Source organism: Apis cerana, linkage group LG10, assembly GCF_029169275.1.
Source record: "Apis cerana isolate GH-2021 linkage group LG10, AcerK_1.0, whole genome shotgun sequence".
In the NCBI taxonomy this organism is placed as follows: Eukaryota; Metazoa; Arthropoda; class Insecta; order Hymenoptera; family Apidae; genus Apis; species Apis cerana.
Window position 1 is genome coordinate 8,970,001 of NC_083861.1, and position 26,623 is coordinate 8,996,623.

General features: G+C 32.0%; 5 protein-coding genes across 8 annotated transcripts; 1 reads left to right on the forward strand and 4 right to left on the reverse strand.

Annotated features, from left to right (window-relative positions):
• Positions 1–3,930: 3,930 nt before the first annotated feature.
• Positions 3,931–6,158, reverse strand: LOC107999529 (pre-mRNA 3'-end-processing factor FIP1). The gene is made up of 4 exons (XM_017059442.3): positions 5,959–6,158; positions 4,802–5,710; positions 4,383–4,726; positions 3,931–4,164 (listed from the first exon to the last, which is right to left on the reverse strand). Exons 1-4 carry the CDS (start codon positions 6,136–6,138, stop codon positions 4,044–4,046), a joined length of 1,554 nt encoding a protein of 517 aa, XP_016914931.1. The 5' UTR covers positions 6,139–6,158; the 3' UTR covers positions 3,931–4,043.
• A 246-nt stretch (positions 6,159–6,404) lies between these two features.
• LOC107999530 (signal peptidase complex subunit 2) lies at positions 6,405–7,770 on the forward strand. The gene is made up of 3 exons (XM_017059443.3): positions 6,405–6,534; positions 6,904–7,208; positions 7,288–7,770. Exons 1-3 carry the CDS (start codon positions 6,505–6,507, stop codon positions 7,529–7,531), a joined length of 579 nt encoding a protein of 192 aa, XP_016914932.1. The 5' UTR covers positions 6,405–6,504; the 3' UTR covers positions 7,532–7,770.
• Positions 7,771–8,109: 339 nt separating this feature from the next.
• LOC107999547 (structural maintenance of chromosomes protein 3) lies at positions 8,110–13,838 on the reverse strand. 2 transcript variants are annotated; one of them, XM_017059470.3, is made up of 18 exons: positions 13,655–13,838; positions 13,168–13,243; positions 12,891–13,069; positions 12,655–12,813; positions 12,432–12,591; positions 12,037–12,322; positions 11,779–11,953; positions 11,589–11,702; positions 11,272–11,522; positions 11,053–11,196; positions 10,656–10,967; positions 10,255–10,566; positions 9,628–10,120; positions 9,294–9,556; positions 9,032–9,197; positions 8,793–8,931; positions 8,479–8,716; positions 8,110–8,413 (listed from the first exon to the last, which is right to left on the reverse strand). In XM_017059470.3, the coding sequence occupies exons 1-18, from the start codon at positions 13,667–13,669 to the stop codon at positions 8,287–8,289; spliced, it is 3,609 nt and encodes a 1,202-aa protein (XP_016914959.1). In that variant the 5' UTR covers positions 13,670–13,838; the 3' UTR covers positions 8,110–8,286. The 2 variants fall into 2 exon arrangements, with proteins under 2 accessions (XP_016914959.1, XP_061936128.1); XM_062080144.1 differs by having other exon boundaries at positions 8,110–8,716.
• Positions 13,839–13,988: 150 nt separating this feature from the next.
• On the reverse strand, positions 13,989–15,349 carry LOC107999551 (DNA-directed RNA polymerase II subunit RPB3). Of its 2 annotated transcripts, none has more exons than XM_017059474.3 (5): positions 15,149–15,349; positions 14,936–15,080; positions 14,654–14,861; positions 14,373–14,579; positions 13,989–14,314 (listed from the first exon to the last, which is right to left on the reverse strand). In XM_017059474.3, the coding sequence occupies exons 1-5, from the start codon at positions 15,232–15,234 to the stop codon at positions 14,130–14,132; spliced, it is 831 nt and encodes a 276-aa protein (XP_016914963.1). In that variant the 5' UTR covers positions 15,235–15,349; the 3' UTR covers positions 13,989–14,129. The 2 variants fall into 2 exon arrangements, with proteins under 2 accessions (XP_016914963.1, XP_061936130.1); XM_062080146.1 differs by having other exon boundaries at positions 14,936–15,075; positions 15,149–15,294.
• A 73-nt stretch (positions 15,350–15,422) lies between these two features.
• LOC107999550 (reticulocalbin-2) lies at positions 15,423–18,293 on the reverse strand. Of its 2 annotated transcripts, none has more exons than XM_017059473.2 (5): positions 17,799–18,293; positions 17,111–17,339; positions 16,895–17,042; positions 16,362–16,817; positions 15,423–16,288 (listed from the first exon to the last, which is right to left on the reverse strand). In XM_017059473.2, the coding sequence occupies exons 2-5, from the start codon at positions 17,328–17,330 to the stop codon at positions 16,117–16,119; spliced, it is 996 nt and encodes a 331-aa protein (XP_016914962.1). In that variant the 5' UTR covers positions 17,331–17,339; positions 17,799–18,293; the 3' UTR covers positions 15,423–16,116. The 2 variants fall into 2 exon arrangements, with proteins under 2 accessions (XP_016914962.1, XP_061936129.1); XM_062080145.1 differs by lacking the exon at positions 17,799–18,293 and adding an exon at positions 17,428–17,587.
• Between the last annotated feature and the right edge of the window lie 8,330 nt (positions 18,294–26,623).

The following is a 26,623-nucleotide window of genomic DNA, read 5'->3' on the forward strand; positions in this document are numbered from 1 at the left end:
AGGGTTCCCTGTGGGAACGCGTACGATTCGAAAGAGGAAAACAATTAAGCAACCCTATAAATAATTGATTATACATATATATACATATAAATATATATATATATCTGTATATGTATACCTAAAATCTTTGAAAACTATCGATATATGATATATATGTAATAAGTACTATTTAAATATTGTAACAATTGTATATGATTTTAATACTACATGCTAATTGTATTATATATATATGAAAGATCTGCGACCTCCCACTTGTAGAACACACTCGATCGTACACACGCATCCACACTGATCTACATACACCTATACATACACATGCACACAGATACACACACGTTCATATTTGCAAGTAAACGCGCGCGCGCGCACAGAACACACGTAGACACTAGAGACAGATTCGTATCGGTGAACATCGTATCCGTATATACGAACGTTTAACGAAGGAAGAAGCAAAGCTTCTCTCTCTCTCTCTCTCTCCTGATGTAAGCTTGCGAATACAAATTTACAATATACACGATATATACATAAAAAAAGCATACATATTCGGGACACCGTGTACTTCATTTTTTCATCATCTTCGCACCCACCGGTTTCAACTGCCATGGCGCTATATTCGTTAAACGAGCAAACAGTTAATCGAATAACAAAGAAAAACGAGAATTAGAAAATTGATTCGCGATATCCTTGGTTCACCGTTGGAGTTGGCACCCGTTCGGTGAACGGGTTGACGAGATACGCTCGTGAACCAAGGAAGAACGAAGAGGACGTAGTAGAGTAACATCCACGGGAATGGTGCGCCCTGATATTAAGACTGATGTACAGTAGCGCGCTATTCTCATCACAGAGATATCGTCATTTTCTCATCATTTCATCATCTCACGAGATACACGTAACACGTAACATTTTCCTCGACACGGTCACACGAAGACAACCATGGATTCGCAGGGCTAATTGAACATATATATATAAATATATATATATCGTATATATTTGTCAGATATATGTCATATATGTATGCGTACACTCGTTTGCCACGCCACTGGCTCTTACACTTGCACGCGTCGAATTGTCATGTCACTCGTGACTTTTATTATTCTGATATATTTAATCGCGTGCGTGTACATTGTTGCGAATTAAGAATCGTTCATTGCTGCGAAACGTAAGAAAAAGATATCATCGGCTAAATTGTAAGGCGTTTGTAATATATACGAAGCATGTATAAGCTGTAATTGTAAATTGTTTGACGTGTTGCGTTTGCTTTGAGTCGCTTGAAAAGAAGAAGTGTGAAATTTTGTGATAGACGGTAATAACTTTTTGAAAGCTCTCTTCTTGTATTCTAGCTTCTCGTTAATTATTATCGGTTTCACAATAGCGGTTTATTCATTCGTTGAACGTAAAAAAAGAAAATAATAAAAAAATAATTGTTGTTCGATACTCGCGCGAGCAATGTACGAGCCGGTGATGCTTTTGGGACACACGGTAGATGCAGAGGGATATAAAAAGCAAGAAATATATTCCATATTAGCGGATAATTAGATAAGTGGGACGGACAGGCATACGGATTAAAACAAAAAAATTGCATAACTTGTATATTAGTGTATAGAACGTAGAAACGATGAAATAGCCACGAAAAGAATCATTTTCGACGATGTTTTTTACAAGCAGGCAGAACAGTGCGAGTAGATTAAAGATACAAACAAAAAAAAATGATAAAAAATACGTCATTGTACCATTTAAGTAAAAACTAAAAAAAAAGGAAAAAAGTAACGAGAGAGCATGTCAAAAAAAAGCAGTTTATAAAAAAAATGCACTAGCGACGAAAAAGAGCCACTACAAACCGCCACCCCGAAAAAAACCCATCCATTCCTCAGTAAAAAAAAAAAAAAGAAAAAAGAAAAAAGAAAAAAACAGCGTAGATTTTTTTAAATAATCTTATGTCGATAGTAGAACCGACATTCCGAAATTTTTCGAAAAAACAATACGCGAAAAACGATGCACGCGAAATTTTTTACAATATAAAGGCTAAAAGAAAAACAATAAGTTTTCAGCTTCATTCGATTATTTATTTCTTTCTTGTTTAATGAAATATTTATCGTGTTCGTTCGTTCATCAATTATCGCATTCCTGTTTATCTGTTGATCGATTCTTTGATTGGGATACACGAATTTATTTCGACTCGTGGTGGTAGCGGTTTCTTAAGATGCCCAGGTCCAAAGAGTTCTGTTTTGCGGCTTTACTTTAAACGTTCTGTCGAACCAACAACATGCAAAGCGTTTCCGCCGATATATATGTATTGTAAAACTATTTCCAGGAACGATTCACATCGTTACGGTATTATTATATACTAATTAGCGTCTTTGTCGATTGTATTTCATATTTTCTAGAACGTTAAATAAAAAGATTTTCGAATCTGAATATAATGTGAAAGGAGGATGTCGTGATAACTTATTACAATAAAATGAATAAAAAAAAAAAATGAAATCAAAAAATAATTTCTACGTTCTCTTATTCATTTTTCGATTCAACGTTTTAGATCGTCATCATATGTAAATTTGGCTCTTTGGATCCAGTGCATTTCTGATTTCTTTGATTCAAATGGTTATTTCAACTTATTTCGTCGTTAGTGTTCACGGTTTTTCTTTATATTTTTATTTTTCCTTTTATTTTCCCATTATTTTATACATCTCTTTGTATTGAATGTTGTATTTTTCGTTTATTTAAAAAAAAAAAAAAAATATTAAAGATAAAAAATAGAAATAAACCGTATTGATATAACTGCATTTTTACAACTACAAATGCTCTCCTTTAAAAAAAAAGAAGTTAAAAGCGATTGACTAATCGAATTAAATATTCTACAGTATATTTTTTAAATGGTATTTGTTTGTATTGTAAACTTTATAACTAGTAGACGCAATTAATTATTATGATAATTACATGTATGCTTTCTGTTGCTTGAGTTTTGCCTTTTTTTTCTTAATTTTTTTCTTTTTTATATATATTCAAAGAATACCTATCTTAGAAGTTATATATATTTATTGTCATCTCCTACACTGATGATTCGAGACAATTTACGTGTAGGGCGATCTACGTTCTTGCTTTTATTGAATATTTGTTATGTTTCTTTTGAATTTTTATTAGCAGAATCGTAAATAATTCAAAAAATTCTTTAAATTTTTAAAATTCCAAGCTAATTATTCGAAAATAAAAAAATTGACATTAAAACGTAGGTAGCCATACTAGTAGTTTGTCTTGATTATTAGCATTTTACTCATTAGTAGGCATACCTAATGCATCAGATTTACACAACACTTTTACACACTTACACACTTGAAAAAAATGATAATGAATTAACGGTATTCTAAATGTAACGTGTATATGGCTGTACAAATGTAACATTTTTTTCCATTATGTATGATGATATTATTAATGATAATGAAAAATGGGAAGATTTGATGCAAAAAATGTGGTATAATTAAATTTACAAAAAGAAAAAGAACATGTATGCACATTGATCAATACATATCCGACTATACAGTCGGTGCGAGTATCGATCAATCGATTCACTCCCGAGTGATTTACCAATAAACTACTATTACTTTTAATTATTATAAAATACCATTTCTGTAATAACATTATGATATAAAACCATACATTGAATGGCAAAATTTCAGTGATTTGGTATCCTGCATAATTCTTTTCTCCCGTTTGCTTCCTTAGTAGATGCACCTGTATTATAAATAGTGTAATACAGTAAATATTACGCATTTTATATGAGGATTACAATGAACATTTTATATCTTTAAAAGTAAAGTTTATTGTTATTGTTTATAACTTATTTGTTGGTTAGAAATTGCTAATTACGCACGAATGAGAATTGCAGAATATGATAGTCTCAGGTAAAATCAAATTACTTATTGCATCTGCTATTCATTTTATGAAATAATAATCAACGTATATTCTGGAAAGTAACATATGAAAAGTTACATTATTAAAAGATTCAGCATGCCAATATGGCCGCGGGTATTTTGTAAATATTTTTTCTTTTATTCGCTCTCTTCTTTAGAACGTTCTCTCTCAGAACGTCTAGATTTCTTCTTACGCCGACTTGGACTTCGGGACCTGGATTTATGTCTACGAGACCGAGATCTCGATCGATGTCGATGTCTAAAAAGATATAGAAAGTATTGTTACACAATTTTATTATTACTTATTTATATTACAATTTTATTATTATATTGTTTTAGATAACACAGGTATCGAAAAATGAAGGTATAAATAAATGAAAAAAATAAATTGGTAAATCATAATCGTAATTAAATAAATTGAAAATGATATTAATTTTAAATATTACATATTTTTTTAACTCCGCATTGCTTTATTACCGATCTTTGTGTCGATATTGAGATCGAGATCTATCACGATCTCTTTCTTCATCTCGTGACATTGAATCTCTTTCTCTGTCTCGTTCTCTAATCATAGAATCCTTTTCTCTTTCACGATCGCGATCTCTATCCTTATCTCTTTCTCTGTCCCTTCCCATTGAATCTAATTCTCTATCGCGATCTCTTTCTCTTTCCCGATCTCTTTCACGATCTCGAGAATCTCTAGGTGGCATTATAGGAGGAATATTTGTAGGAGGTACCATGGTTGGTATTGTTTTTGGGCCAGTATCTTTTTCATCTTCCCCTTCTGTCATTGGAATAGCTAAATTTGTTGGTTGCCACGTCTGAAATATAAAGAATAATCAAATTCTTTTAAGAAATAAAAATTAATAGTAAAACATGTGAGATGTAATACATACCGGATCATTGCCCCATTGATTATCTTGTGTAGGTTCATAACTTTGATAATACGGATCTGTTTCAGGCATGTAAAAAGGAGCTGGTTCTCCAGGGTATCCAGGAGGAGGCATATCAAATGCAGGAGGCATTCCTGCTCCTGGTGGTGGCACACTCATATCGGGAAAACCCGGTTTTCTAGAATATTCTCTCCTATCTGCAGTCATTACTTGTATCACATTTCCTTTTGGTGGAGATTTATCAAGATTTCTTCTTGAAGCTAAACCTGAACTACCAATTACATCTATTGTTCCTGCCATTTTTCTTCCTGGAGGTGGTCCTGCTCTCTTTGGTCCCATTATGCCAGAATATTTACTATTATCATTAGTAATTGCAACTTGAGGTACTCTCATACTGCCTGCATTACCACTACCTCCCCCTGCATTCAATATCAAACCTACTCCAGATTCACTTCTCATTCTCTTTTGTCTTTCACAATAAGCTCTCCATGTTTCTTCATTAAAGCCATAATTAAAATAATCAGTAATGTCAGCACCAGGCTGTCTCCAAGGTTTATCTTCTAATTGATCTAAATTGAACTCATGAGCAGGCATACCATTGATAACTCCTATAGTTTCAAATTCATCTATACTAAATTTTCCTGGTTGTTTATTTAATTTATCTGGTACACCTGATGCATTTGTCAGCAATCCTCCTCTTTTAATATTGAGACTACCATATGCAGGGGTTGATTTAATATCACCAATAACAACATGTACATCATCATCGGAATCTGAATCACTGGCAGCTTCTCCATCTTCTTGACTGGAAGCTTCTCTTATTCCATTTTTATTTATTTCTGTATTATTTTCATTTGGAATATTATTAGTTGGTGAAGATTCTTCTTCTGGTGGTTCTGCCTCCTCAGATGGCTATAATTGAAGATAAACATTAAAGATTGAATTTAATTTCAAATCGTTTACAAATTAAATAGGTTATGTTTGTACGATAATAACGCGTATTTTGATGTGATAAAATATTTTTGAAAATATTTTTTCAAATAATGTATATAACCAATATTACAAAAGCTTAAACATTTAATATCTTACAATCATTTTTGTTAATTTTTCTCAATAAAAACTGATAATAATAGCTGAATAAAAGGTTAGGAAAAACGAACCTCTGTTGGTGGATCAATAACATTTTCTATTTTCTGATCTTCCAAGATTTCTGATTTTTCTTGTATTGTAGCAGGAATTGAATCATTTTCTTGGCTTTCTGGTTGAACGGATGTCGGTGTATATTCTTTTCCATCAGTTGAATCTCCATATAACCATTGATCCTCATTTTCATCCGCCATTTTTCCTCTCTTCTCACTTGACAATTAAAGAATTTCGCATCTTCTGAACACGCGTAAACGATCAAAATACGAGTGCTTCATCCTGCAGGTTCACCAACCATTTGTTAATATTAAAACTAATTTTAATTTAAACCATTTAATATTTTATATTTTTTTATTATTTCATTTTTCACAATTAAATTCTTATATTCTTTTTAATCAAAATAATAAAAAATATTTAATAAATTACATATTAACTATTATAAATTTAAAAAATTGTTCTTAAGGTGGCATTAATGTATCAAAAGATTTAATGATTTGACGTGTACAAAAGTATATAGTGAATTAGTATACCTATAACTGTTTTGTTGTAAGATTACAGTTAGAATGGGTGCAGATAAAAATACCGAAAATCTTGTAAGTTTAATTGTGTAATTTTAAAGAATGAATATTTAATAAAATGTATATTTCCAATATTTTAATATTACTAAAAAATTTATCACTATGTGTTTCAGTCGTAAATATATATTAAACATGCCACATATGGTATTTTTCAGTACAAAAGTTATACTTTAATTAAATTTTATATATTATATCAATGGATTTATATAATATATTAATGTGCATTTTTTAAAATCACTATCAATTTATATTTTATACATGTTTTTATTTTTATATTATTTTTTTACTACTGATTATATTTACTACTGATATTAGATATAAAATGTTATTTAATATGCATTATTTAAAAATATACTCTTTTTTAAATTAAATTTATTCTTTTAGGTAATCAAAATCAATAAATGGGATGGATCTGCAGTAAAGAATGCATTAGATGATGCAGTTAAAGATGTACTTACAAAAAAATATAATTATATAGAAAACTTTGCTTTACTTGATGGAAGATTAGCTCTATGTGGAATTGCTGTAACAGTAGCAATTGTTGCTCTTCTTTGTGATTATTTATATCCTTTTCCTGCATCCAAACCAGTTTTAGCTATTTGTGTTACATTATATTTCCTGTTAATAGGACTTCTTACTTTATATACAACATACAAAGAAAAGGGTATATTTGTTGTAGCTATTCAAAGGTAAATTTTATAGATTATACGTAATATAATTCGCTTAAAATTTTAAAATCTTTAAATTATTATATTTTATATATTTTAGGGATCCTGCAGGTTTTAATCCTGATCTTATTTGGGAAGCAAGTTCATATTTAAAAAGATATGATGATAAATATAATCTTGTGTTATCTGTTAGAAGTATGGCTACAGGAAATGTGAATGAAACTAGTGTTACAAAATCTGTTGCAAATTTTATTGATGTCAATGGCGTTGTTATTCCAGAATTGATAGAAAATGTTGTGACAAATATGCATGATAGCTTAACTATTCAACGTAAAGAAAAGTAGCAGAAAGAATGATATTCAATTGAATATGATCATTATTTTCTTTTTATAATATACAAAAAACTGTTTTTTTTTTATTTTTCATATATTTCATATTGGTGTTAAACCATTTTGAAAATAAAAGTTCAAAGATTTTAAAATTGTGTATGTATTATATAATTCATGTTTAAATACAATAGAAAAACAAATATAAATTTTTACATTACTGTTAATAGAATAAAAAATTTCTTTTTCACTTACAATACTAGTAAATTATTTACATAACTATACTTTATTTGACAATTCATTTTCAATATCACAGTTGAAATGAAATTGATGATAGCCATTGAAATAAAAAATATATATATATATATCTAACAATCAAGAAATAAGAAAAAAAAAAAATAAAAATTGATTATTAATAAATAATAGCCATAAAATTGTAAATTGTATACATACCTCTAATAATTAAGAAATAAATTGATAAGAATAAAAGCGATAAATATTTAGATTATATAAATAATATATGTGAGTTATCAATGAAAAATGAAAATGACTGATTGTTCCCTAAACAGGTACATTAACAAAATGTGTCGTCTTCGTATTGAAGAATCGAAAATTTTTTTTATATAATATAATAAACATATATTTTTTAGAAAAATTTTTGTAAAAACGAGCAACAGACAAAATATTTCAGCTAATTTATATTCTATATAAAACTCGTTTTTTTTTTTTGAAAAAATAACCGTTTCCAGACTAATGATAATTTATATTTTGTATTAACCATGTGTTGTATCATCTTCTACAAAATCCGCTGCTTCTTCTCGTGTTACGCATACAACGTGAGAAACTTTGTTTCTAAATTTAACACCATAAAATTTATTCGCATGTTGCAACAATTCTGGCCTGTAATATAAATAATGATTAAACAAATTAAAAGAAATAATTTTATAGGAAATAATATAAAATACCTGAAAGTTGTCGTAATAAATTGGGCATCGGAACTAAGTTCGTGAATCATATCTGCTACAGCTTTTCTGTGTTGCGCGTCTAAAGCTTGATCAATTTCATCGAACAAATAAAACGGTGCTGGATCACATTTTTGAATTGCAAATATCAATGCTAATGCTACAAGTGATTTTTGTCCACCAGATAATTGATTCATTTCTCTCATCTCAGCTCTGTGACCCGTGAAAGATACTCGTATACCTATAGAAAGAGATATTAAAATAATTTTTCTTTATTTATTTTTAATAATAAAAAATAAATGTGAATATTATCTTACCAACACCAATAAACCTATCAGAATCAGCAGATTCTGGTGTTGTATCATCTCCTTCATCTCCATCTGCTGTTTTCATAACCAATTGAGCATGACCTGACGGCACAAGCTTTTTAAAGACTTCACTGAAGTATTTGCTTACCTAAGTACAAGAAAATGATTTAAATTTTAATTCTAATTTCTATAAATACAAAACGAAATCACATAAGTACACATAATCACATAATAAAACAATTACATACTTGTTTGAATGTAAATTGAATTGCTTCACATTTACGTTGTTCAAGTACTGACATTAACTCTTTAATTTTTTCATCACCTCTATCTAATTCTTCTTTTCTTTTTACTAATTTCTCTTTTTGATCACTAAATGACATAAATTGATCTAATGCTTTTTTATTTACATGGCTAAAATAAAAAATAATGATGTAAGTTTTTTTTAAATGTTACATTTTATTAATTTTATTTTGTAACATTTTATATTTTTATGTATGTTATATATACCTATATTTTTTTAAATGATTATTTGCTTTTTCCATTTCTTTAAACAACTGTTTGGTAGACATAACACTAAATTTAGAGTATACTTCATGACTAGGTAATGCACCAAGTTCAGTGATTTTTTGTGTACATTCTACTATTTTCTGTTGCAAAATATTCAATTTACTAGCTAATTTTTCTAAATCTTTAGCATCAGCTTCTATTTTTTCTTGTGCTTCTTTTTCTTTAATTTTCCATTTCTCAACTTCTGCAGATTCTGCTTTTTGCTATAAAAAACTTTATATCATATATACCAATAATAACCTTAATATAATTAATTAATAATTACTATACTTACTTTCTTTATAGCATTAGTTACTCTTTCATTTTGAGCTTTAAAATCTGCATTTACTTTTACTAATCTTTTTTCAATATCTGCTAATTGTGCTTTCGATGATTCTAACTGACGTTGTCGATCTTCTACAGATATCTCCTGTAATGCTTGAACCAATTCATCTTTTCTTCTAACTAAATTATTGGTCAACAAATTTTCTAATTTATTTTTTTCGGCTTCTAATCGCATACGTTTAGCAAATGCTTCTTTATTATCTTTTGTTAAGCGTCTTATATCATCATTTAACGTATCGACTTGACGTTGATCGGCAACAGACAATTGTGCCATAAGTTCTTGATGTAATTCACTTTCTAAACCTTCTTTCGTTGCACGCATTGCTTCCAAGCTCGATGTACATTGCGCTAAACTTCTTTCTTTTGGTGTACGATATCGTTCTATTGCGCTTAGTTCTTCTTTCATAAGTCGTATTTCTGCTTTCATTTTATCATATACATCCCTACAATAATAAAATGAAATTAAAAATTTTTAAAAATTTTATTCGAAATTATTTTATGTATTAAAATATGACAAGTATAAAATAAATTTAAAATGTTCAATTTCGAATTTTAATTATATTAATTAATTACTTACTTAGCTTTACTGTTTTTAGTTTCTGTTCTTTGCATTTCACTGACATAGGAACTAATATTTTGATCTGCTTTTCTAATTTCTTCTTTAAGAGTGGCAAATTGAGATTCAAGAGATGAAATTTGAGCTATCAATTCTGATCTAGTTTTTTGTATTTCTAATCGAGATCTTAATGTATTAAAATATCCGCCTGTTAAAGATCCTTTTGAAGATACTTGATCACCTTCAAGTGTTACACAATCTAAACCTGATGTGCGAGCCAAATTTGTTGCAGCTTCTAAATTACGACAGATTAATGTTTTTCCAAATATATACCTATATTTACAAATTAAACATGAAAATATTCTTATTTTTATTATTCCTAAAAATTAAATATTATATTAAAAAATTGATAATTTATTTACCTTAAGGCTTTATCATATTTTTGATCATAATTTAATTGTGATATCATTGGTATAGCATCACTAGTTTCTGGATAATCTATATCTTTCACATGAAGTCGATTTAAAGGCATAAATGTTACTTCTCCTGGTAAACGTTGATTATTCATTTCTTTTAGAATTTTTGTTCCAAATTTATCAGTTTCCACAATATGATGAAATAATCGATTTCCAGCAGTTACCTCTACAGCCATATAAACACTCTTGTCGCAACTAAAATTCTCAATTACAGGCCCATAATAACTACTCACCTCATGGGCCATATCTTTACGTGTTCTAGAAAAGGAATTATAAATATTAAATAAAAAATTTTAATATAATAATAATATTTTCAAAAAATTATATAAATGTATCTAATTACCGAAATGTATCTAATACTTTTCGTACACTATCTCGACCATTTAAAATAGGTTTTCCTGCCATAGATCGTAAACTTTGATCCGCTTTTGCTAAATCTTCTTTCAATCCAGATAAATTAAGTTGTAATACACTCTCTTGTCGATATCTATAATATAAATGTAATTTATATTATACGATTAAAATCTAAACTATTATAAAAAGTACTATATAATAAACAAACTGTTCTTTTCGAGTAGCTTGGCATTGATCCTTTGCTTTAGTAAGTTCATAATATTGTTTATTGTGTTCGTCTATTGAAGTTCGTTGCTGTTCCATTTCGCGCGTGTGTTCTTCGATTTTCTTCTCTAAAGTAATTTGTTTTTCTGCATCTCGTTTTAAATCCTCACTAATTTTTCTTTGATGTTCTTCCTTATCTTTAATTTGTTTGGTAAGTTGTTTAAGTTCATTTTGTATCCATTTATCTCTTTCATCCTAATACAAATAAATTATTAAAATATTATTTCTATATTTCATTTTATATTTAATTATGTTCAATACCCTGCTTGTAAATTGACTTCCACGTCCTTGCTTGGCATATAATTCTTTCCGTTTTTGCTCTTTTAATTGTAATTCACGTGTGCATTCTTCTTCAACACGCTTCATTTCTTCATACTAATAAAATATTAATCAAAATAATTATTAATTAAAAATATTTATTATTAAGTACTTCAATTATGATATAACTTACTTCGGGTTTTAATTCTTCTAATTCTGCTTCTCTTGCTGCAATATTTACTTTTAATTTTTCTAATTCTTGTTGAGCACGCTTTCGACTATCATTATCTCCTTTTACTTCTTCCAATAAATCATTAATAGTTAATGTTAATTTGGTTTTTTCTTTTAATAATTGTTGCTGTTCAGCACTGCAAATTTCATTTTTAATTTAGAATTAGCAATCATTAAATTGCTTGTACATAATTTTTCGAATATAATATATCTTATATACCTTAATGTATCTCGTTCCTCTTTTGCAGTTTGTACTTCTTTTTTTGCTTCTTTAAGTCGTTTTGTGGCTGCTCTCACCATCTCCTGTGCAGTTTTTGCTTCAGCACATAATCTTGCTTGTTCAGCACCACTATTAGCTCTAGATTTTTCTAGTTCCTCTAATTTTCTTTTATTTTCTTTGAGTTCTCTTTCATGAATTGTATATTCTAAACATCGACGCTGTTTATCCCAACATTGATATTCTTTAAGTTCTTCTTTTTCTTCTTCTAATGTTTTCAAACGTTCCTCTATAATGCAATTATTTTTTAGAAATTAATAATGGAATTTAATGGAATTATAAATAATAGTAACATATTAATATATCAATAATATATATTAATAAGTAACAAAACTTACCTATGGTTCTTAAAAAATCTTGAATTTTTTCTAATTTGCCTTCAGTTTCTTTTAAAATAAATTTTGATTCTTCTCTTCTATCATCATATACTCTAGTACCAGCTACTTCTCTTAATAATTTTAATCTTTGAGAATCAGGTGCTGTTGCCATTTGATTTATCTAAAATATAATTTATCACTTTTTTACCTTGTTTTTATAAATAATTTATAAATATACACATACTTTTCCCTGTTTTACAATGTAATATGGATTTGATCTTGAAAATCCTGCTGATTCTAACAAATTCATTACATCATTTCTTGTTACTATTCTTTTATTAAGAAAATACTGATCCTTTTTTGAACCAATTACTCTTCTTAAATATACTTCTTCTTTATCAATCTTACAAAATAAATAATAAAATTATAAATAAATGGATATATATGAAAAAATATTTATATAATAAATTTTATTATTACTGGTAATCTTCCATCAGAATTATCAAATATAATTTCAACATGTGCAGAAATAACTCTTGGTCCTGTGCCCTCATGCAACAAAGCTTGTCTCTGTTCAGGTCTAAGATGAGAAAATTCATCACTTAAGACAAATTGAATCGCATAAAAGAAATTACTTTTACCAGAACCATTTCTTCCAACTTGAAATAAAAAAAATCATTTAATTAATAAATAAAATTGATTTAAGAATTTATTATATTATATTTAATGAAATATTTAATGAAATAAATATACATACCTACTACATTATGTCTTGGATCAAAAGGTTCTACAACTGTTTGTTCACGATATGATTTAAAACCTTGTATAATCACCTAATTTCAGAAAGATACATTATATAAAATATATAATTATTTTTTTATAACATTCTCTTGAATTATATACTTTATAAAAATTATAATAAAAATTCTTTTATATTAAAATTATTATCATTATATATTTCTAATCAATTAAATAAATTTAAATGTTATGTTTTTTTTTAGTATGCTTGTTATTAATGTATATTTTGCTATGAAATCATATAATATCGTCTTAGATGTTTATATCAAATTTAAAAGAATAAAGATATAATGCACAAAGTATTCTATCTTTACGTATTCTAATATTAAATGATAGTAGCCATACTTCGAACAATACTTTGAACGAAGAGCGTCTATCAAAAGGAAATAGTAGAAATCGCGCAAAAAGAGATAGAAATTAAGACATTCTAAATTTTTTTATGATACCTGTTTGATATACATGGTGCTATTAAAATTCACACGAGTAATTCTCGTGTTAACACCAAACAACACTCAATTCAGAAACTTATGTTTTCTCGTTCTCTGTCACTAAATAGAACAAAAATCTTCAACCGACTTGTTGGCACAGCGACATTTGTAAAGTAATCCGCGAAGTAACGATATAATAAAATCCCTAGATTTGGGCGGGAGATGCATTTATATGACCACCATACGTATATAAAAACACTAATTTTAATCTATAAAATTTATTAATAAATTTATTAAATTAAATTTTTTAAATAATGGGATATTTTTTAAGTTTATAATGTTATTATTTAAATTTTTTTACATAATGTTCGAATATTTTATTTTATTTTTTGTTACAAAAATAATTGACAATAACATTACAATACTGAAATCATAATAATGAAAATTTTGTTTTTATAAAAAGATATAGAATATTAAAATATGTAAATTTTATTTAATGATGAATACTCAATGCATCACTTTGAACTTCATGACTTAATTGTGTTTGCAAATTGGATAATTTATTTTTCAATGCTGCAATACCCATCATTACTATATTTTCAGGTTTTAAAGCTCCACTACTTTCTACATTAAAATAATATTTATTTGGTTTAGCCTCCCAATTAAATGGTGCTTCATCTAAAAGATAATTTATTTTAATAACCAATATAAATATAAATGCTAAAATAATATTTACATTGATCTTCTTCTAATTCACTATATTCCGATTTTGGCCACTCATCAGGTTTTGGAAATAATGTATGTCTCATAGCATTGTCAGGATCATATTCAAAGCTTACACCAGCAGTAGGATTCCATTTTGCATGTTCTTTTCCAAAACCTTTTTTTGCATATGCTCTCAATTTTAATTCTTGACCTTTTCTTAATTTTACAATTAATATTTCTAAATAAAAATATATTAATTTATATTATATACCCTATAATAAAAATAAATATATCATTTAAAGAAATATAAACCATCTGTTTCTCCATATTCGCTTGCATCATCTTCTCTATGTCTAGATGTAACAGGAAGTACTCTTGGATCACTAGATTTAAAATCTGCAGTAGTTACATGTCGCGTTTGATCTTCTGTACATTTGACATCAAGTGTAAATTCTACACTACATTCTGGACAAAAATCCATACATTGGCAATCTCTTGTATATTGTATTCTATCAACAACCTTAAACAACAATTTTAATCTTTCTATTTTTGTTCGAAAATTTTTATTAGATATTAATTTAGATAGTTATTTACATCATCACTTATTAATGGTATCATTCCAATTCTATGTGCTAAAAATTCATCACTTAAGACAGTTGAATTAGCTTCCAATTGTATCCAATCAATAGCCATAGTAGGTGTTTCAGCAATAAAGACACGTCTCATACTATTTGCTACACTATACACGTTAAAAAAATTAATGTAATAAATAATACAATACAATAATTGTCACATAACCTATTTTACCTTAATTCCGTGTCTTCTACTTGGAATTTTACATTTTCTTCAGTCAAATCAGAAATATGAACTGATGGTTGATTAGCATAAGGCATTTTATATGATCTTTAATATATTAAAATTTATAACAAATATATTTTTTCACAATTCTCAAGCAATACGTTTTTTCCGTTACCATTGCAAGGAATACAGCGCCATCACGAAACTTTTAATATGGCAATAGTTTAAATTACTTAGAAAATGGTGAGGAATATGTAATTTTTTAAGAAATGTTAAAAAAAAATTTATATAAGATATCGTGTACTTTTTATTAAAAAAAGTTCATAATACATATTGTTCGTCACGTAATACAAAAAGTAAACAAAATTGCATCAAAGTATATTTAGATGCTAAACATAATTATTTCGTGTACTTATAATTTTTAATAAGATCGATTTATGAATAAAGCTAAATATATAGAATAATTTGTTTAGTTTTTGTATATAATAATAAATATACGTTTGTATAAATATTAAACAATAATAAATCTAACATTTTAAATGACTATTTTTCTAAATTGTTGTTACTTTACTTGACTCATTCTTATAATTTCAAAAATGATATCAATGCATATAAATAGTTAGTTATATAATAAATAATAAAAATGAGATAGTATAATTCTAGTAACTTTCATAAACAATATATAACATAAATATTATAGTATTAATATTTTTATAATACGATGGTTTTTTTTATGGCACAAAATTTTTTTTAAAAATGGAAGACTGTGGTTTATGAAACACTATTTGAGTATTTTAAATCAGTTTGTGCAATGACTTTATATCGGTGTTTATACAAATATATTTAAAATCCAGCATAAAGAGGAATATTAAAACATATAAGAGCTAAAAATATTGAAAATATTTTTAACCATGTAAGTTTTTGACGGTTATTATGAAAAGAAGTAAAAATTTTACTAATGTATTTATCAAGTGATTTCAAAGTTCATCCGTAAAACGTCCGATATCTTGTAAATGATCTCCATAGTCTGTAGCTTCACTACCTACAAAAGCATCATGATGATCCAAAATTTCGTCAAACGATAATCTATTATCGTGATCATCATCAGATGCGGCAAATAAATGATCGACTTCGTCGCTTGCAATTTCCCTAAAATATTTAATAATATAAAATATGTCTTAAAATTATCAGTAAAAAAAATTTTATATGACTATTTACTTACTCATTACTTGGCACCAGCCAAGAAAGTATTTCATCTGAATCTAATCTTCCATCTCCATTTTTATCATGTTCATAATCAAATTTATCTTTCTCTATCAATAACCATTCTTTATCTTCAGCTTTAGCTCTATTTCCAATAAATTCCTGAAAGCTAATAAAACCATCTTTATCTGTATCTTTGTCATCTAGAGCTTGCTTCAAAAGAAGTGGAAACATTCTTGGTGTTTCTTCTGGATGTGTATAGGCTTTGAATTCTTCTTTATCTAAATGACCATCTTTGTTTATATCAGCAGCCTCAAATGTCTGTTTGTCATCACTAATAAGTTTATCATCTACTGCTAAATCTTCTGGATCAGTGCCATATGTATCTTGGAGAATTTCATTCCAACTGACTTTACCATCTTCATCTGTATCAGTATCTTCTAATCGATCTTGAGATTCTTCAGCAGAAAGCATGCTATTTTTTTAAGTAAATAGTTATTTTAAATAAGATTTTAAATAAGATAATAATATTATATCTAATTAATTATTTACCTAAAAGAACGCAAAATCCAAGCTTTTAATTCATTTCTTTCAATGAATTTATCATTATTCAAGTCCATCTTTGTTAATAAAATTCCTAAACGTCGTTTTGATTCTTGTGTTGGAAGTTTATCAAATTCTTCTGCTTCTTTTACACTTCCTGCGCAAAATAAAATATATTTATTATTGAAACTTTGATTTCAATATGACAAATTGCAAAATGAATACCAAGAATAGCTTCATGATCAAATTCCTGATGATGTTCTCCTCCTGCATAATGATCCATGTCTCGTGGACTAAATGCACCATCTTCTGTTCTTTCATTGCTACCAGGTTTGTTATGTTGATGAGAGTGTATATGTGCAGATGCTGCATTTCCAAATGAAAATAATCCGAAAATTGTGATAACAAAGAGAAAAATTTCTACACGCGTTTGGCGTGTATCCATTGCAAGTTTCTGTAAAATTATAAGATTCAGAATAAAAGTAGATAACCTCACAACATCGATAATTTGACAGGTATACTATTATGTACACGATAACTACTTTTATCGATTGTTTATTATTACGTATGTTGTATAATCGTTCTTAAAAATCGATGTTGATAAGATTCAAATTCGATAGCAATGCATTGACATTAAATATATTTCTTAACTGCAAAATGATGTATTTAAATGCAAAATATTCGTATAAGTTGCATGAAATTATAATATAAATATAAGATATATAAATTTATTTTTACATTATACTATCATAGATATATATAATAGAAATTAAAAACTTTTTTCATAAAGTTTGATTGAGAAAATGACAAAAATTAAAAAATTATGGTATAATATCAATATAATACTAATACTCATGCAAAAGATTTTATATGATTTCTAATTTAATATCGTATATTAAATAATTTTACTTACTTATTAATAAATCTTTTAAAGTTGTCTAATCATTGTAATATAGCCTTTTTTCGAAAATATTAAATATAAAAATTTTAAATTTATTTCTCACTTTTTGATAATGAAAAAACTTCTCTTCCGTTAAGATATCAGTAATATATATACGAATATTGATATCGGAATATCAAAGCTTACTTCTTTTAACTTTGAAAAGAAACAAAGAAAAAAAAGGTGTCGAGTCTTCTTTAGCCACGAACAGTATGTGCGATCATGATTTTGTTCTAGGATGTATGTTTAAAAATAGACTAACCATACTAACACGCATTCAATTTAATTCTAACTTTAGTGATCACGGAGCAAGTGATATGCTAGAAAGTAGAGAAAGGGAAGCTGGGACTAAAGCATCACAGAAAAAGTATTTTCAGATTCTGATAATGCGAAGATGTAAAGGGAAAGTACACACTTTCAACTATACATATACAACTACTACGTACATATTCTTATAAACTAATTTTGTAACTAACTAGAATATTGATTTTATTATAATAAGAAAATAATTTTATTTCGAAGCTTCAGATAATTAAAATTTTTTCAATAAATTTTTTAAACTATCTTTACACAAATTATTTTTTATTATTTCATCACAAATTATTTTATTAAGAAGATTTTACAAAAGATCTTTTTCTTATATCTATTTTCTATAGGTTTATATACATTCGTATAAAATATATGTATATATGACATATAAAAAAAAATAAATGAAACAAAAGATAGAAAAAGCAAATAATAAAAGAAGAGTAGAAATATTATTACTTAACTATGCTAATAATGCCATTTCTTTCAAAGTGCTCAAATTTATAGTATATTATTTACTAACAACAAAATAGACTTCTTCATAATCTTATTAATTTTTCCATATATAGCAAGAAATTTATATATATATATATATATATAAAAATTAATTATATGTCTATATATTTTTATACATAATTTTTATATAAATGAAAAAAGATATATATAAATATTTTTTCTTTTCTTTGTTATATTTTATTTTCATACTCAAATAACTTTTAAACTATATAGTGTTTCATTTTTGAATTTTGTATTAATTACTAAATACATTTCGCCGATAAGTTAGGCAGCGATTAAAAAGTTTTCTTGATTAATGCCATCTAGCGTTTGAACAGCTGAAGCTTTGACTTAGAATGTGCAAATATTTAAACTCATATGATAAAGAAAGCAAAATTGTACGAGAGGGATAAAGAATCTCACCAATTTAAAGATGTCATATAAAAAATTCACTAATTATTCATTTTCTATTTATTTATGTCAGCATTCGAGATCTTATTTTGAAATTGGAACTTTAGATAATTTTTCATATTAATTTTAATATGAAATTCTTTTTCATTATAATATTTATTAATGATTAATGCGTTATACTATCTAATATATCGAAGACATTGTATGAAGATTAATTAATTACTTAATTTCTATAATTATTACATTTTATATGAAGCTAGAATTTTAGTTAGTTTCTTATATCATGAAATTCTTAATTAATTATTTATTAATGATTCACATGATATGAGTTCACACGATATAAGTTTTTACACTAGGAAAGAAAAAAATAGTAAGGTAAATCAAGATAGTAATTAAATGAAACATATATTATATATAAAATAAATACATATATACGTACAAATATATATAATAAATCATAGAGGGCGTAAGAAATATTTTTTTTCGAGGTCGGTATTTCAAAAGATATTTGAGACACGAATAAGATGTGAATTTGTCTGTCTTGTTCCTGTTCCGTGATATTATTTTCATTATCGGATATAAATTTTGCGTAATAGTTACATGTCTGTACTATGAACGATGAAATTATTCCGTGATTATTATCATAATGTTGCAATTTCATACGATCACATAATTCTTCGTGATCTATCGATAGATATAATTGTCGATAACTTATCTCTTCGGTCCTCCTCTACCTTTCAAAGATCTCATACGATAAAACAATTCGTACCCTTAGTTAATAACATAGAGATTCATTATTGGAGGACAATTTTGCATTGTCCACTGTCGTCATTAATACACACCGCGAACGAGGCGTGTTAACAATTAATTTCGCGTTGGCGAAAATTTATTCTGTTCTCGTTATGCTTTCCGACGTGTGTTCTTCCTTTTATGATGCTAATTGTCAGAACGTTATTGTTCGCGAGTACGTAAAATACAATCGAACGATAAAATTTGTTAAACATCGCCGGTCAGCGAAATATTTCAATTTTCTCTATGGAGGCATGTAATGCGGATACTGTAAAATATCATCGGGTTTTCGCGATTTCCCGCCGCAACCGTATTTTTCCAATTTTCGAACCGTCGGCTTTTTTGCATTTGTACAGCCAATTTTCGAGTTTATACTGTTTTTGCAATTATTCGGTTGAAAAACGAAAAAAATCGCATAAGATATTTTCACATCTTCTTTTTTTTTTGCCTGTCTGTAACAAAATGATATGGAGATTGGCAAAAGGGCGATCGGTCAGAACTGATTGGTGAGACGGAAATGTGACTGTTTTTGACCGATTTTGAGATCAAAGCGAGAGATCATCCTTTAGAGATTCGCAAATTGTCCTTCATTCTCGAATTTTCCTTGTAAAAATATTCCGAACGTTAATCAAGTTAACATTTACTTTCGCAAGTATTTACCACATTAACAATTATTCCACGAATATCATCAAGTTCATTCGCTCGCGCGAGAAAATTGAAACGTTCACAAGTAACCCCCGCATCTTGGGGGTGAACGATGTAATACCCAAAGGAGAAGCCGTTGAATTCGATATTCGATCGACTCTAACGAATCCCGCCGTTCGACGAGTTCCTCAAGATATTTTCGATTCCATTGGAATATTTCAGCGCAGAGAACGCAGACGCTTGTGATTTTTCTCAATGGTTCAAACAGACACCGAAACCGTTCCTTCTGACATTCAAATGCTTGGTGCACGAATGGATAAAAGGATACGTAGAACACCGACGCCGCTTATTCATCGCTCAAAGGGATCATTTATCAACATATTTGATATGCTCCTTCCCGCGTTATCCCTCTCCCTCCCTCCCCCCGCTTCGAGGAACGTTGCCCGCTCTTCTCTTTCCCCAACATCCATAGAAATAATATGCTAATCGCGCGAAGGCGGAGTTTAAAAAGTGGTCCGATAAATTCTCCGGACTTTTTGACGTAATTTCGCCCCTTCGCGCCACCGCCACCAAAGATTCTTTTTGCGCCGTTTCCGACGTCTTAAGAGAGAAGTTCGCTTCTCCACCACGGTATATCAGCCGGTTGAATATATATTTTTTCGCCGGATCCCGACCGGATGTCGCGACCTGCTTCGCTGGGAAAGGATTCTAACTTCGCTTCCTCCCCGTCCCCCGAGGAAATCGCAAAAAGACGTTTTGCTCTCGTATCTCGCTGGTCGTTAATTCTGCTCTTGCTCTTGCTCGGAGAGGAAGTAAGCAGTAAGTTCAAGAACTACGCAGAGATCGTGCGGGACTCAAGACCGCTGTGAGCGATTGACACGAGACGTTAAGATCATTTACAAATCCCCTCATCGCCACTTATGCGCGCGGTGACGCATACGCACATATTTATGCACCCCTTATACGTGGCGTGGCCTCATACATACATCGGTCATATTAGCCGCAAAGTGGAATACTCCGGGGATGATAGTTCCGTTTGTTCAAGTTCGAAAACTGCCCTCTCGATTCTCGAGAAATTTCGAGAAAGATCCGACACAACAATCCGCTACGACCTATTCATTTAATAATAATTTTATATTCGAATCGTTGTATATAGGCAGAAATTCGTCGAGGCGGCATCTTCGAAAAAGATATTCCAATTAAGCGATATCGTCGATAAAAGCGTTATGGCATATTCTTTATCCCTCTTTTCCAGCGAGTTTTTTTTTTTTTCAATCGTCCTTTTTATCCCATTCCATACCGCGTATCGCGAACGCGATGACATCGAGCTAATCCCTCGGTCATTCAATTCCGAAACGCCACGTCAGCGGGACACTTTCAAGCATATTGAGGCTGGATCGTGTACCCGGTCGCCATTTGCTTTAAGCCCTCCTTTCCATATTTATCTTGGCCTCCTTCATTACGGATGGGAGAGGGGGAAGAGGAAGGGGTGGGGCACTCTCCTTTTCCTCCTCTTTCCTTTTTTATCGTTCCTCGGGATTATCGGCCACCAACGAATTTCGGCCATCACCGTTCTATTCGAAATGAACACGCAGATTGGTTCCCGGTGGCGGGAGGAAATTTACGAGCTAGGATGATAAACTCTCAGAAAGCATAATCGAACGGGTTTCACAGTAATTTCCACGGACATCCATCGGAGAGCCACTCTTCGATTCTTTCGTTGGGCACCAAAGAAACGAAAGGGAATATCACAAAGGAATCATATATTTATATATCCTTTCGTGCGTATCGATCACTTTTAAGAAGAGAGAGATTCTCGAGGAGTGGAATTGTTCGTCGTCGTCGTCGTCGTCGTCGTCGTTCGATTCGATGGGAGAACGAAGCGGAAACGATGGAATTGTTGGCGGTGTACGACGAAATATTTCGAGGCGTTTCGCAGGATCGTAAGGGGTGTTCGACGTTTCCGTGGCGCGGCCGTCTCGGCCATACGCCCCGCGATTTAAGTCGTCAACTTTTATGGGGGTAGTTTTCGCGGAGACGGTCCGCCACATAAAAGGGGGTGGAAGTTTCTGGTAATATGGCGGCTTCCCGCGGAATATGGCGGCAACTGTATACAAGAGATAGCGACAATATTGAAGCGACGCGAACCTCGCGAAGAAAACCTAGTGGATTCTTGGCTCTAGCTCCTTCCAGTGATCTCGGGTCACTGGCCTTCTTTCCTCTCAACTAATTTTCTTTTCCTTCGAATACTCCTTCGTTTCGAACCACGCAGATTAACGATAGATCAACGAGGGAAGATCGGGAAGAATCGATAAAGGAAACCGATCGATGTTCGAAATTAAGAATTTTAAAAAAAAAAGAAAAATAAAAAAAAACCGTAACTTCTCCGTCATCATCAATCATGAACTTAGAGATTTTCTATTCTTATTCCGTTTGATATATAAAATCGGGACGAGATAAAAATTATTTTCCCCCAAAATAATTACATTCCTCTTTGAAGGATTTTATCCCTTCGAGAGGAGATCCAGATTCTCACATCGGTGGCTCAGCGGTTGCCGATTGCGCGGATTAAGAGAAAGACTGCACTCGTTCGAAGGCCGCTGATTGCATCTGGCATTTGTGTCACGCCCTTGAGTGCCCAGTCGATATGCCTGGACAAATTGGGAATTGGTATTCAGCTCGTGGTCGCGGCGACGGCCAGACGGATTTGCGAAGGAGCACCACCACTACCACTAGGATTGAAGGAGAATCTCCGGCAACAGTCTTCTCTCGCGCTCGAGGGGGCCTCCTCGACCGAAGGCTGACCCGCGTGGATCCGTTAAACTTGGTCAAATCGCTTCCCGACGATCACCTCGCACCGGAATACTAACGACCGGCAAAAGAGGAGCGTACGTTGGCAAACGTTCTTTCTTCTGACGGATCGTTAACCGGTCACGACGGGGACGCGAGCAGGAATTCGAATTGACAATTCGCCGGATCGTTGCGAAACATTTAAAAGTGAAATTCGCGGTGGATATCGATCGAAAAGATTAGAGAGGGCAAGCTCGAAAAGATTCTTCGAAATATTGTAATAGAATTCTTTCGCTTCGGGAGGATCCCGTTTTATACGAAACAACTTGGTTCGACCTTTTTGTTATCAGCGGGCCACAGCTTCGAGGCTGCTTTGCGCGGGTACCCTCCTCGCGGTATCGATATCCCCCTTCTCTCCCCGGGGCTCGATTCTGCTCCTTTTCGGGAATATGGCTGGCAAGCCGCTGGTGTAAAAACCTTACAAGCCGTATTTCGAGCTGTCGCGCCGAAGGTTTCGCCCGTCCTCTCCGCTCAACATCCTCGAGCACATGCGGAACCCGATTGTACGAACGGTGGTCCTGATCTTTGAAAATACTACGCAAGGTGTATATACGTATATATACAAGGTTTAGGTCCTCTCTTGAAAATTTCCCCTTAGATTCTCAGATTTAGTAAAATACGAGAAGAGAGTTGGAAGATAGGATAGAAATATTTGGAATGAAGAGGAGGAGGAGGAGATAGAGGTGGAATTTTTATCATGGCGAAACGCTTCGAGATTAAGAAACGCTTTTCGTCGAAACGTGTTTTCGAGGAGACGCATCCATGTATCTTGGGGAAATTATGACAATACCCAGGATTGAATTTCGGCTGGGACTGTACTCTGATTTACTTCCAACCGATTCACCAGGAAATCGAATTACCTCCACGGCAAGCACGCGGCGAAACCTCGAATTAAGAAACACTGAGAGCTGCGGAAAATATCGAGCCGATATAAATCAAGACCTCCTAGAAACCTTCTTTTTCTCGTCCTGATTCCAACATTCGTTATCGCCGCCTATCGATCGTCGTTTTACCCTCTTGTTAACAAACAAGACTCGAAATAAGAAGAAACATCGAGATGAATCGATATATTTCTAAATTCTACTCCTTCCAATCCGGACGAGACGTTCGAATTTTCTTTTCTCGATGAAAAAAATATATAGAGGAGGAATAGCAATGATTGTACAGAGAGCGTGCGATTATTAGACACGAATATTCCTTCAGATACATGGATGTACTTTATGTCCCGGAAAGGAGGAGCATCTAGACGGTTAAAAACTTGGTTCGATTACCCATAAACCGTGCTCGTTCGCCATTCTGTTTCTAAGGTACTTAGGTAGATTTTATTTCTGCCTGCCCCTTTACGACCGCGATACTTCTGTCCCGTAACTCGATTTGGACCGCGATGGATTTTCGTGCATACGTCTTGGCTAGACGGATCCACGGAGAGAAACCACAGTCGCTGATCGTTACGATCGAGTATTAAAAAGTTTGCAATACTCTTTCTTAATCGTCCCATCGTCTCGAGAGCGAGCCACGCACGTTCCAACCTGGAACCGAGAAATGAATTACAACGAAATTCTCGTTATTTACTCCCACGGAGAATATCCAACTCTTCACCCTCGTAAAATCTCGAAGCGATAAGAAATTGATATGGCCGTTCTCTTTTCCCGTCAAACTGATCTCTTTTACCTCTTACCGGATTTAAAGAGGCGACCACTCGTGGACGTGCCAAGTTAAGAGAAAGTCCCGCCACCCGTCCTTCCTTGGATCCTGTGCTTAATGGTGCTGAATCACAGATTGCGCGCACCCCTAAATTTGAATTTATTATCAACCCTTGCCTGGAACGAGCACCGTGGATAGCGATCGTACGGTCGAAAGAATAATTCCCCTTTGTCGTCGATCGAGTCGTCTCTCCTTCCTCTCTTCTGAATCGCTGATTTCCGCTGGAAGGAAAGGGGGAAGGGGAGAGGCCGAAAGTCTTCCATCTTCTTCTCAAGAAATATTTTCTCAAGAGAAAAATGGCTTGTTCTTAAAATCGGCCTCGCTCCGGTCCGAATTTTCCGCGCGTTCGATGCCCGGCCACCATCACCATCCACAATGGATAATCGCATAAGCAAACACGCGGGCGTCGAACGAATGCACTCATTCGCCGGACGCGGTCTATCGTCGGCCGTCGTTCCGTTCGATCGCGTCCACGGCATAGCGGTGGAACCGAGCAGAACGGAGCGGCTGATAAATCCGCTCGGTTGTTGCCCGCTATAAATCAATTATAATATTTCACGGTTGGCTTCGACTGTCGCGATCAACCGCCAATAAATGTATCCCAACGTTCCTCACGAGGAACGGCCTAGGTCCTCGATCCGATTTCGCGAAATTTCGTCGCGGCCTCGTTTCGTTTCGTTCCGATTCTCTCCTCCTCGATAAACGGCCGCGTTGGGACAATCGTTGACGTATCGAAACGACGCACGAAATGAATGCGGCGAGCGGGCCGGATGCGGTCTATCGCCGGCCGTCGTTCCGTTCGATCGCGCCCGCGCCACGAAATGCGGCGGGCGAAGAGCAGAAATTCGGACCCGAGGCGCTGATAAATCCGACTACGCAATCGTTCCCCCAATAAATCAATTATAATATTCCACGGTTCGGTTGGGGTATCGGTTATTAGTAAAACCCGTCGCCGCTGCGGAAGGCGGCCATATATTCACGGCCCGTGTTTCTCTCGATTACAAATTTCGCGTTTTCCGGGACGACCCCTCCGCCGAGGGGTTGCCGCCTCGTGTTTGCTCTTTCTCTCCCCCTCCCTCCTCCTCAGTTCTTCTCTCGCCGTTTTCCGCTTTGCCGCTTCCTTCGCCTCGCTTCCTTTAAACGCGCGTGACGATCCAAGTCACACGGCCACTAATCATTCGTGCTTGGCGTTTTTTCGCCGTCCACCCATTCGATGAAACTTTTAAATAATTAAAATCTTGTTGTGTTAAGATCGTTTTGAACGAGATTGATTTCTTTTCTCAAACTCGACGTTCAATTTTATTTAAGTATCGGTAGATTATCTCGTTGTTTTTGAACGATTAATCCTTTCCTATTCTCCATTTCTCTATTTCTTTTCTATTTCATCACTGTTTTCGCTTCAAGGAATTCAGGGGTTAGCGTGCATCGACACAGGCGCGGCATTATTCACCCTTTATTGGATTCGCCGATTTTTCTCCGCCACGATGCGCGATGCACCGTGACGCCTCGAACGCGACGTGTAACGCGTATTCGAATCGTTACGGCACCGAGCGCCGAGCATAAATCCTTCGATTTCGTGGACCACGAAATGATATCAC